General features: G+C 39.9%; 1 protein-coding gene across 1 annotated transcript in view; it reads left to right on the top strand.

Moving 5' to 3' along the window:
* PHLPP1 (PH domain and leucine rich repeat protein phosphatase 1) overlaps positions 1-12336 on the top strand; it is a 137426-nt gene that overhangs the window by 106683 nt on the left and 18407 nt on the right. The window contains exons 9-10 of the mRNA XM_038129878.1: positions 667-762; positions 4579-4734. Coding sequence (XP_037985806.1) covers positions 667-762; positions 4579-4734 — 252 coding nt within the window. The remainder of the gene's footprint in view (positions 1-666; positions 763-4578; positions 4735-12336) is intronic.

Here is a 12336-nt window from a genome sequence, read left to right as displayed (position 1 = left end):
AATGCATTTGCACACAATCTCCTCCATGTACCTTGTGCTGCTAATTTTTGTCCCTAAGGCATGATGCAGGAGTACCCCACAGTGCCTATTTGCATGTTTTTGGTGCAGTATTTGGAAACCCTTGCCTCCAAAATGTTAGTTTCCAGAAGGGTTAGTTTCTGTGAAGATAAATGCAAGAAAAGTAGAACAGTTGGCTTGAAAGATACTCACAAAAAGTTTTTGTTCTGTTCAGTGAGATAGCAAAAGAATTGTAGAGGGGATTGCAGTGTAATTGAGAAATTGAAGAGATATTTCAACTGTGTAAGGTGTGAATATCTTCTGAGGAGCATCTCAGAAATTTTCTTCTCCATGGAGAGATTTCAGCTTTGGTACTCTGATACTCTTAATAGTCCCCTGGTAATTTGGAAGCTTTTTTTTCCCCATTTTCTTAGTGACTGAGCATGTAGGGAGATAACACTGCTGTAAGCTTTCTTGCCCCCTCACTGAGGCCCTGACTGCACTGGTAATGCCCTTGCAGAAGGACAGATGATACAATCTCTCAGGCAACATGCTATGTAGCAGATTTGTTTCCTGCAGGTATCTGTATCTCTCTTGAGGCTGTGTTCTTAATAGCCTTTACATCTCAATTATAATTTAGTTACACCTCTTTGTGTTCTTTATTCATAGAAATCACCTGGAAAACCTGCCTGAGTGGGTGTGTGACAGTAGGAAACTGGAAGTGTTGGATGTTGGCCACAATCAGATACGTGAGCTGCCTGCCCGGTAAGTCTTGTAGACCAGTTCCACAGTGTGGAGCTGGATAAACAATTCAAAAATAATTGCTGACTCAGTGTTTAGCATGTTCCAGTGACTGTCAGGGCTGTTTTATCTTTTGTTTGATTTTATTTTTACCTTGTGGGGTGTCGTCATGCCTCGAGCTTCCACCTAGCCTTTCTTCTTTTACTTTCATGCAGAGAAAGTAGTGCCTTTGAACTTTGAAGCTGTTCATGTGGCTGTTCAGGCAGGAAAGTACTTCATTTTTAATACTGAATATTAAATATTTACAGCCATAACTTTACATGACAGTTTAGAAATCCAGCACTTGTAATTTAGTTTCAGTGATGCTTGGAGACTCCAGTTCACAGCCCTGTTTGAGTGAAAAAGGGTTTAAAGAAGGGAAAGCCTCATCAAGTAAGTAAACTCCTGCAAGAAGAACAATTGCCTTCACTACCAAGATGATCTCTTTTTTCCAGAAGTCTAAACTTAAAATTGATAAATATAAATGATAAAAAAAGAAGTCAAGAGGAAGCAAAATAGGAGTTGAGTTTAAATAATAAATGAGTCTTGCTATTATTTGTTCTAGAGAGAGCTGTCTGTTCCAGGTGAATTGTATTGCTTAGGTGGTGATGTTTGGGCATTTTTAAATTCCTGCCTTCACTGGAAGAGAGCTGTCATTTTAGGTTGTTCTATACACTTCGAAAGAGATGTTGTGTAAGATGATGTATCATGAGCTACTAAATCACAGAATACACTGAGTTGGAAGGGACCCACCAGGATCATCAAGTACAAATACTTACCTTTAGAAGCTGTACAGCACAGAAAAGCATCAGAAACCAAGAATGATAGTTTTTTTCTGGGTCAGATGAATGTGTAAGATAGTGTAAACTTGTCTGTTTTAATGTCAGAAATGGGAAAAGACCAGTTTTCAAAAATACGGGCAGAAGAGAATGTGAGGAGATTTACCAAGCAAACATCAGCAGGCTGATGTGCAGACTGTTAATCCCTCTGTTTTTTCATGCACACACACACACACAAAAAATGAAGCTGTGCCTACTAAGAAGGTGGGGGTGCAAAAGTTCATTTTTCTTTCATTTGCACTTCATAACAACCAGGACTTTCAAGGCATACCGGATATCTCTGGGAGATTAATGATTAGCTGAAATTAGGTACAGTCAACATCCCACTTGTCTCTCCTGCCATCTTATCATTAACCCCAGGAAATAGCTTATCTTTGAAAGTTCTTCTTTGTAGTATATGTCCAGATAGCTTAGCTCCTAATAAGTCAGCTCAGTTATAGGGTCCTGTTCCATTCAAAAGTCAGGCTTTGCATATCTGTTAAACTTGAGGGGAAATTTGGGTCTGGACTCGAATGCAAATGGCTCAACATGCTTAAGTATCAAGTAAATGCAAGTAAAAACTGAATGAGTGTGTTCAGGTGCTCTGCTCTGTACTTCTACATAGAAAAGCAGTCTGATAAACCTGTGAAGTGAGGTTCAGCAGGGCTCTCCTAGGCGGCTGCTTGTGACACTTTAACACAAATATTCAAGCCTTGAGTGACCAGCATATTCCTGGTGGGGTGGATATTGCGTCTGATCTAAACAAACTACACTTGATGCTGTGTGTTTGCCTCTTGAAACAGAAAAATAGTCCTTGAAGACAAAGACTTGAAGCAGTTGAGATAGAGGTTTCTGTACTAGCATTTGTCTCAATTAAGGGAAAAGGGAAAATATCCCCTGGACTGTAGTGCAACGGTTTTAGCTTTGAAAGTACTGAAAAGATAACAAAAAAGGGTACTTGGTCTTAGCTATGCAGGATAAATTGATAAAAATCATATTGCCAAAGAGAAAGGAAATGCTTCAATTAGAAGTTGCCAAAATGATCTTGTTGCCATCAGTGAATAGATGTTTGGATGTGTTTTTGTTCCTTTTTGTCTGTTTTTTTTTTGAAAAAGATCTATCTGTATTCAACATTGTGTTCTCTTGAAGAGTTGCTTAGTAAAGGAGTTGGTAGAATGCTTACACCAAACCATGTTTTCTGAGAAGATGCTGATGATGAATGACGTGCTTGTCCTTAGAATTTATTGATTTCACAAAAACTTCCAGTGGGAGTTGGGCAAGTGGGAAAGCTGCCTGTATAGAAGAGCAGTCCCAGCGTCCTGCTTCCCCACCCAGCTTGAGAATTAGGCATCCCAGGCTCATCAGGAGCTTGTTTAGTCAAATGCTCTTCAACCTCTTTTCAGCCACACCAGGTCCTTCTTTGCTTGTCTGACTTAAAAAATAAGAGAAAGCAAATTTAAAAAAAACCCAACCAAAATCCCCTAAAGATTTACTAAGTTCTTCTGAATTATGGAAAGAGAAAATCTCTGAGGATTTTGGCACAATTTCAGCTTTTTTAAAATGGTGCTGCCCCCAGCCATCCCCAAAAAAACTCCAAGGGATTTTTTTTTTTTTTGCTGTCAACCAGTTCTGTTTTCTACCCTGATATTTGGTGTTGACAGTATTAGCCAGTCTCAAAAAATAGAATACAAAGGCAAATCCGTAACTGAGAGATTTTCAAGTAAAAATAGAGCAAACCAAAAAAGGTTAAATAATGAATACATAATAGATAGGCTTATCACTTTGGTAAGTCTTTTCACCCTGTGTTGAGCCTTCTGGAATGATAGGGCTGGCTGTTGACTTGTATCCATGGTCATAACTCAGACAATCCGGCCAAGTGAGATAACTGTTAACACTGGCATGCAGATACTGAGAGTGACGGTATCTGTCAAGGGGAAAATACTCAGCATGCTTGATTGATGATTTTGGCACAATAATCCCATGACCTGATGCATTGTAGGGAAGGGGATGGGAGGCTCGTTATGTGTATTTGGGTCATTGTGACAGAGGGAAGAAGATTTTTGCTTTAATGCTGAATAATTTGAGAGTATTTGATTGAAGCAGGTCAGCATGTTGCATGGGCTCGCCAGATTAAACAGTACAGTGGCAGGCATGTAAGACAGATGTAAGACATGTGGCAGATGAAGAATAATCTTTTTTTCTTAATTTGCTGAAAGTGGTTTCTGTTCAAAATTGAGAGTTGCTCTATTTTTGGTTTCTTTGGGTGCATGCCCTCATTCGTTTGTGTATCCTATGAATTTAAGCTATATTGTTTGATCAGAACAGCTATTTTTCTCTTTATGTTGCCCTCTTCTCCCTTCCCCTTCTCTCTAGCCCCACAAAAAATGGAGCAGGGGGGTGGGACTCGAGGTCATCTATTGGTTGTAAAAACTCAAGAAAGTAAAGCCGATTAGATAAATTTCATTTGCTGTAGAACTGGAAAGGAGGCTTTATGTAAGTCTGGTATTAACAGAAAAGAAAAATTGTGGGGGTGGGGAATTGCATTGGATTATGAGTCAGCACATGATGAGTAGAGCACTATAAAGCTTGTGGGGTGACTGGTGATTTCACCCCCACTTCTGAAGTGCTAGCATTAGCTAGGGGGATCCCACATGTGCAGATTTCTGCAGCCTTTGTTAGCAATTACCTCCTTCACTGTCGTGCTTCTATATTCATGTTTTATACAGTGACATAAAATAACCCTTTGTCACTACTTTCACTCCTGAATCATCTGTGAACCTCCTTCCCTGTCTCTGAAAACCTTTTGAAGAAGTTGGTGTAGAGTGGGAAGACATTCTTGGATCTGTGCGTAATTAATTTCACGTCTGCTAATCAGTTGGCTGAATCACTTTCTTGTAATGAGCCATGATACCATATTTAAATTATCAAAGGAACTCTTCAGTTTAAATTTTTCTCATTTTTGGTGGTTTTTATTTCTCTTAAGGTTGTTTTACAATAGTAGCTTGCGGAAGCTACTGGCGGGACACAACATGTTAGGAAGGCTCCCAGATCGGCTCGAGCGAACGCAGGTGGAGGTCCTGGATGTGCAGCACAACCAGCTCCTGGAACTGCCATCTAACCTGCTTTTGAAAGCAGACAGGTAAAATTATAAAGAAATTCGATCTTTTTGACTTGCATATGATGAATCTTGCTTGGTCTGTTACTTCCTGGTTCAGAGGGTAATCTGAGGTTCCTCTAATTTGAAAGTTGCCAAGCTTTGTGTGGTAAGAACAGATGTCTGCCCAACTCACCAGAGCACATTCTTTTTATTCTGGTTTTGTTTCCTTATATGGTTGCTTCTTTTTTCCCACTAAGCTCCTGCTGAACACCTACTTCTTGAAATCTTGCTGTAGAGTTAAGCACATGCTATTTTCTACTACATATACTGAAATGGTTTAGTGGCAGTTTCTTTAAATACATATTTCTTAGGCTTGTTTGATGAAGTGTGAAAGCTTTTTTTCCCCCCCTTCAGTCAGAGGCTAGAACTTATTTATACCTGTCAAACAAAACAAAATCTCTGCATAAGGCTGTCAGAATAATTAAATTATTCCCCTGTCCCTACTTTTTTGAATTTTTTTCTATGCTTTTTAAATGTTTGTCAGTAATTTAGCTGGTGTCACCACTTGATCTGCTTTCTGGATTCTTATTTTTATGCTGCTATTTCTTTAGTATCAGAGTCTTCAAGGTTTTGGGTTTTTTTTTTCTGAATATGAACATATCCTTCAAGTGACTGTGATTGAAATATAGGAGGTTGGTGGCATCATCTGGGGATGGTGGATGGGCTGGCCCCACTTGGTGTCAGCATTCCTTGCACTTCTTCATTTCCACATATAGTCATGGGATTTCTGAGTGCTCAATGCATGCATAATTTAACAGACAGTGCGATTGTGTGCTGTGGGGGGGTTTATTTCTGATTCTAGCTGTGGCAAAAGGAATGCAAAGCTCCTGACTTTCTTGAGAGGTGCAGAAGCAAAAGAGGTGGTGATCTTGCTGGCAGAGCTCCTTTCCCAATTAAGAGTATTGCAAAACCCCTCCTTTTATACTGTTGTTAATTCTGTCATGAGCATCTGGTTAAGTTTCCTGGAACTGACTTGGAGAATTAGGTTGGTGGTTGAGATGCTTTTTAAATAAACTCTTTACCTGCTGAATATGTTAACTTGGAAAGAAAAGAAATCTTTAAGTAATTTTCAGAGAGCTCCTGGTATTTTGAAAGCAATGAGAGAAATAATTTTGCAAAATTTGTATTAAAAACAGGTTGTAGGTCTAGGATGTAGTGTACCACAACTTTGGCAGAGAGAGAACCTGATTTTTTGGTACTGCAGCTCATCTGTAGTCTGGGTTGGGGTTTTTTGTTTGTTTTGTTCATTTGTTTGTTTTTTGTGATGCCAAAATGAAAATCTACAAAGCTAAAACCAGGGCTGGGAATAGATTCCCAGAAGTTTACTAGGAATATGCTGAGAAGAGGTAGAACTAAAGAATACTTTGAAGAACAGCGTTAAGTGGCTCATTCAGGCTTGGGGAACTTTTTTCCCCTCTGCAGCTTTTGAGCAGTATAGGGCTGGTGTTTTCAAAGTCTTCTACAGGTCTTAACAAAGTCATGCACCATCACAGGAGAGAAACAGAGCTTACCCATTCTGACATCTCATCACCAATGCAGCCTCCCTTGCCTGTGATGATAGTAGAAGTAGATGCCCAGCCCAGGTCAGCTTGGGTAGTGTTTTCCCTGTTAATCCCTACTCTTTAACTTGGTTTAAGATGGTATGGCTTGTCCATGCTGGTTCTCCCATGACTGCTGTAAAAGTGAGAATTCTGAAGGAAAACAGCAGTACAGGTTAATATATTAATGTACAATGCCAGAGTTTTAAGCCTGGGATTTCCTACATAAAACTTCTTTCCTTTTGTTTTCAAATGGTTGCATCTATCAGCAGCTAAGTGTCAACAGAAATGTGTCTGGAAAGGCATTCAGGAGATTGTTTTGCTTTTAAAAAGGTAAAATGCTTCTCTTCTCCAAGCATTCCCTGGGAAGCACAATCTGTACTGCCAGACGTGCCAAGAGAACTGGCTCTCCTGAGTGGTGTGCCATGGTCTCTACCCAGCGTGTAATATTGGACAAATCACTTTACCTTACAGTACCTTTATCTCTGCATAAAATGACTTGCCTTTTACAGCTTTGAAAAGATTTGGGCTTGTTTTGGTTTGGTTTTTTTGAAAGGTGCTTGGGTCTGTGCAACTGACAGATGATATCTTGTCTGGATATGAAGTCTCATGCTGTGAATTATAAACACTTTCTCAATCCTGAATATTTGACAAAGTGGGTGTGAATGCCTTGGGCAAACTTTAGCACAAGCACTGGTGGGCTTTGACATCTAGAACATCTGAGAAAGCAGAGGAAATGGGTGCACTGGTGCACAAAGAGAGAATATCACTTTCACCAAAAAAACAGCAACCAAACCCCAAATACTGAAAAACCTCGCTTCTCTTCATAGAGGAATCTATAAACATTGATTTTCTGCCTTAATCCTTCAAAACACAATGAAAAGGTGTAATTTTTTGCTGAAGAGTATGATTAGAGATATTTTGTTGGTCTGCATTTTAATTAATTTTCTATTTTAAACTGTTAGTCAAGGAGATATTGAGGACTAGCCGATGACACATCTCTCTGACCGAGATAGAAGTTGGTTCTGTTTATTGCACTGAAAGTATGCACATCTTGATCATGTTAGCAACGATTTCTCTCGTGGGGTGGGGATTTTCTTGGCAAGATCAGTGCTACAGAGGCAGCCAGATAATCTCTTCATTTCTCATTACCATATGCTGGAAAAACAGAAAATTCATGCTAGTGCTGCAGCTGATGGGGAAAACTCCCAAACTGAGTCCTGAACCTTTTTTTGTGCACCTACATTCCTGGAGCCTTTCATTTCTCTCCTCTGCTGTATCTGTTGTGATGCCTTTTCCACTGTCTGATTCTTGTACAGACATTTACTGCCTTCCTTAAGCAGCTTGCATGCAAACTACCATTTAGTGGCATGGGAGCTGTTGCACCAAGTGCTCTCCGGATGAGACGGATGAGTCTTCAAGAGATTTAGCTGGGCACAGTAGAAAAACAGTGTTTAGGGCAGGGTTAAAAATGGGGAAGCACAGTGGTAAGATGGGCAAGGGTTTGTCTCTTGCCTTTCCAGTTAGAATGAATGTCAACCCTTGAAACAGCCATCAGACTTCTTTAAGCATTTGTGTGGTGAAGATTTGTAGCTGTGATGTGCACAGCTTAAACCTTGGGTTTTGTTTTGCAGTGTCTGGTAGTGGCCAGCTGTGGTGGTTAAGCCAATGTCAGCTATTCAGAGCTTGTCTAGACTCTGTCTGCATGATTTTTGTTTTCAGCTTTGTTCAGCTGTTCCTACCTCATTTGATTTTCTGTTTGTTTTGAATTTATTTTATTTGTTTTGGTGGGTTTGGCTTTTGCTAGAGTTCTGGAAGGTGACCCAGTTAAATTTTCTCTCCTTTGATATTTGCCATTTCCACCCACTGTAGCTGCTTCTTTGTGATGCAAGGATTCAGTCCTATCCTGGATGCAGGGGAAGTGTGAGGGAGGAAACCAAGTCAAATGAATGCCAAGCGCTGTTTGAGTGTTTGATGCACATGCTTGTGTTGCAAAAATGCTTAGCTACATTTGTCTCTTTGATGCTAGGTTTAAAGATTGCAAGCAGGTACTTTAGAAACTTGGGGAAATCCCAGTTTATAAAATAGCTAAAGATAGGTTAGAAAGTAAGAGCTGACAAAGAGCAGCAATGAAATGGTTTTTCTGGCAGTCCATCAACAGGAAGGGGATTCACTTGAGTGTTTCCGTCTTTTAATTTATTTAATTTATTTTTTAAAGAAGAAATACTCTCTTCTGCACAGGCTGGCAAAACAGTTTTTGATTTTTTTTCCCCCTTCTCTCTTTTTCCCTCCAGACATGCTTAGCTTACAGGATTCTTCCTCACACACCTGCTACCACATTCATGAATTATTTTAGTCTTAGGTAATCAGAAATTGAGGGCATGTCTCTGCAGAGGACACTGAAAAAGAAATTTTGTATTTTGATTGCTCTGTACTGATGGAGATCTTGGGGCATAGGCCAAACTGGAGATTTGATTTCTCTGCATATTCTCTTTTTGCAACTGCAGTGTTCTTTCCAGCTCTTATCAGTACTTTCAAGCTAAACACTGTGGTTTTGGCTTGCTGCTGCTTCACCAAAGAATGCCGTTGTCTGTGTTCCTCTTTTTAGTGTCAAACATTCCTAAGCTTTTTGGAGAACTTACATTTTTTCAGTGATGGCTGTCTTGCCCAGCAAGGCAAGTTTGTCAAACTTCCTCAGAAAATAGTAAGGACTTCAGAGATGCTGTGTTCTCCCAATCATCTCTGTTCACCTTTTGTGTGTGCTAGAGGTAGGCATTGGTAGGCAAAGTTCAAACCTTTTGCAGCTTTATTATTTATCAAAGATATTCTTCCTCTGCTTTTAGAAGTTCAAATTGAGATGGAATCTTGTGAGTATGAATAGGGAATGGATATGACTACATATTAGGTGTTTTTAGTTGAATTAAATCCATGCCCTTGTTTCTAGCCTGTTCTTTGGGACAGTCCTTTTTCTCATTTTTGTCTTTTGGAGAAGTTAAGTCCAGCAAGGGACTTAGTACCCCAAAAAACCAAAGGTGATTTATTCCAGCCAGAGATCACTGTTTGTTATTATTCCAGAGGAGAATATTCACCTTGTCAAAGCTGAAGAATTCAGACATCTCCCTGCCAGCACCTTCATTTCTTTCTTCATCTGCTATGCTCTTTTAGTAGTTGTTAATTCATGCTTTCCTGGCTGTATTGTGCTCTGGTATGTGCACAGGCTGCTGAATCCAGGTCTTTGTATGACGCTGTAGTTTTTTCATGAGCTTGTGGTATATTGTGTGGGTGGAATTGGAAAGGGGAAACAATTAATTTTGGACTGAGCTTTAATACTTGACATTCTGCTTCCATCTGATAAGCAGAATGAGTGGGAAATCGTCAAGGAACATGAATCAGTTGAAGTCCATGCACGAGAGAGATGGGAACAGTTGTGCGCAAGTAAATCTCCACTCCTCTGGAGGGCGTTTATAAGATGTGCCTTCTACGGTAGCAGCTGGCACATTGCACAAGAATGAAGAAATAGGGAAGTGGAAATAACCTGGAGGAGGACTTCTGTGTTAAATCAGTGTGAGGGAAAACCTGACGGGCAACTACGGTTTTAGGTTTTGCTGGGTTGTTTTGGTTGTTGGGATTTTGTTCTAGGGTTTCTTTGGGTTGTTTTTTTGGGGGAGTATTTTTGTTGTTGTTTTTGGGGTTTTTTGGTTTGTTTTTGTTTTTAACCTAAGATTATAGTACAGAATTGATAAATCTTTGGTACTAGCAATCTGATGGTTTATTCTGTTCTCTACCCAAAGAATAGTGTCTCTATTTTATTTTACTTTATTTCATTTCATTTTTATTTTTAAACCTAGACTATATCTTGAAAGAATTATTATGTCAGAATGCTTTTTGCCATTTTAATGTAACAACTGGTCTAAAAACATGTAAGCAAGCAACACACTCATTTCCAAAAGCTTATTTAATTCTAATTATGCCATCTGGAGACAGAGATTAGTATGTGACTATTCTGACTCTGACTGTCAGTTGTTTAAGGTGAGACACTCTGCTACCACAGGATTCCTGTGTTAAGTTGTTGGCAAGACTTTTGCTAATCACCTAAACTTTGTTCACAACAAGGCAGTAGCCTGTAGGTTAGGATGATGGGGATTTATTTCCAATGTCATTGTAGCACTCCCTGGAAGATTTAGCAAAAGTTTAGGGTGAGGGGATGGTATGGGTGTGCAGAGCATCAATTCTCCTCTCTCTCTTCCCCATTAGAAAATACATGCATCAAAACTTATTTCTGACAGGAACACACAGATTCCACTCACTTCTATTACCAGTGAGAGAACAAATTGAAATATCTTGTTACATTTCACGAATGTTGAAAGTTTATTAAAAACAGAAGAATGGTTAATTTTTTCTTTTGAATCTAAAATGGCTACAGTATAGTACACTGTATTAATTTCAGCTGTATCAGAGTAATGTACCTTTTCTTAATTGAAGCTTCTAGTTGTACTTTGGGCTAGTAGTTCTTGATCAGACTTCACAGCCATGGGCTATGACACTCTCTAAATCACCTCTTTGGCTGCTCGTACCTGTGAAACACTGCAGGTTATTCTCATGCAGCTTGCAAGAACAAAACTAAGATACAGGTTCTTCTTCAGAAGAGCATGACCTATCTCAGGGTGTGTTTTGCTGTCATCTCCTATCCCCATCTTTCTTATGACAACTCACTTTTTCCAGCACCCTTAAATCTAATTGTTTCTTAAGCCTTTCCAGCTTGAGCTGACCATTGATGACCATTTTGTACTATGAATGGTACAAAAAATTCTGTGGCTTTAATGTTAATCAAAGTGCCTTTATCTTGTGGAGAGGGAAGACTACCATGCACACTTGATTGAAGTTGCCAAAGTAGAAACTGTCTGTACTTTAGTAATAGCTGTACTTGCTGCTGTTTAATTAAGCACAGGATCTGTTGATGCGGTACGCTTCGGTTTAATGATCCAGCCTTGAATGAGCTTAGTATATTTTTAGTTTGTAGCTAAAGGGTGAAATTGAGCATCTTTTTAGAATAAATAAATTAATTAAAAACCCCTTTCAGCGTCTTATTTCCTCCTCTGTAGTAATCCTTCCTCTCCTCTCTTCCTCCTCTGGATTTTTAGCACCCTTGTGAATAATGAATGAGCCTGAGGATTAAACTGTGTTTCTCTGAAGTGGATTCCTCCGTCTGTGTAAAACAGTTAACCTGGTTTCAGTTCTGTGCAGTGCTGAGAGGCTTTTGCTTCTGATGGAAATAGTGGGTTTTTTTAATCCTTTGGCATTCCACGTGACTCCTGTAGCATGCCTGACCCTTATTTACAGCTGAGCAAGTCTGAACCAGCTGCTACTCCTGCAAATCCACTTCATTCATTAATAGACCTTAAAGGTCAGTGTGGACTCCTGCATGCATGGGAGCAGCCATCAATATTTTATCACTTTCTCTTAAGATCAAGGACAGGAACACACCTACCTTTTGTGTCCTGGTCACTGGGCTTTACAGGCTTGATACAGCACATTTATGAGTCTTTTTTCTTGAATGCAGCCTTGCTCTCTGCAGCTGCCTGTTCCCATTAGTTGGTAGGAGCAGGACAGCCTGGTCTGAACGCAGTCGCTGCCGACTGGCAAGCCCACACTTCCTTCTGCATTGCTCCAAGGCAGCCTTTTCTGAAAACAGAAGGAAGGAATAGAGGTCCCATATCTGTTGAAAAGGCATAGTCATGCCAGAGTTGATTACTAAAGGATAAATAGTCTTATTTTTCCATTTGTTTGGAATTGGTGGTGAGAGTTCTAGCCATCAAGATACCTACAGTGCTGCTGTGATCACCATACTCCCCTAACACACATGAATCCTCTGCCCACAGAACTTTGCTGGCAGGAATGGACAGTGCCTATACCTCCACAGGTCTTGTTCCCATCCTGGAAAAAGCCTTTGGGGGAGAAAGAATAGCTCCATTTCTGTGCTCCTTTAGTTGTTGTCCCTTGTGGTGGGACTACAAAAATGTGGACTTCTGCTGTGTTGGTGAGCAGG

This window comes from Motacilla alba, chromosome 2 (genome assembly GCF_015832195.1).
Source record: "Motacilla alba alba isolate MOTALB_02 chromosome 2, Motacilla_alba_V1.0_pri, whole genome shotgun sequence".
Classification (NCBI taxonomy): Eukaryota; Metazoa; Chordata; class Aves; order Passeriformes; family Motacillidae; genus Motacilla; species Motacilla alba.
The sequence above is the reverse complement of the archived record's forward strand: the minus strand, read 5'-3'. Positions and strand labels throughout refer to the sequence as shown.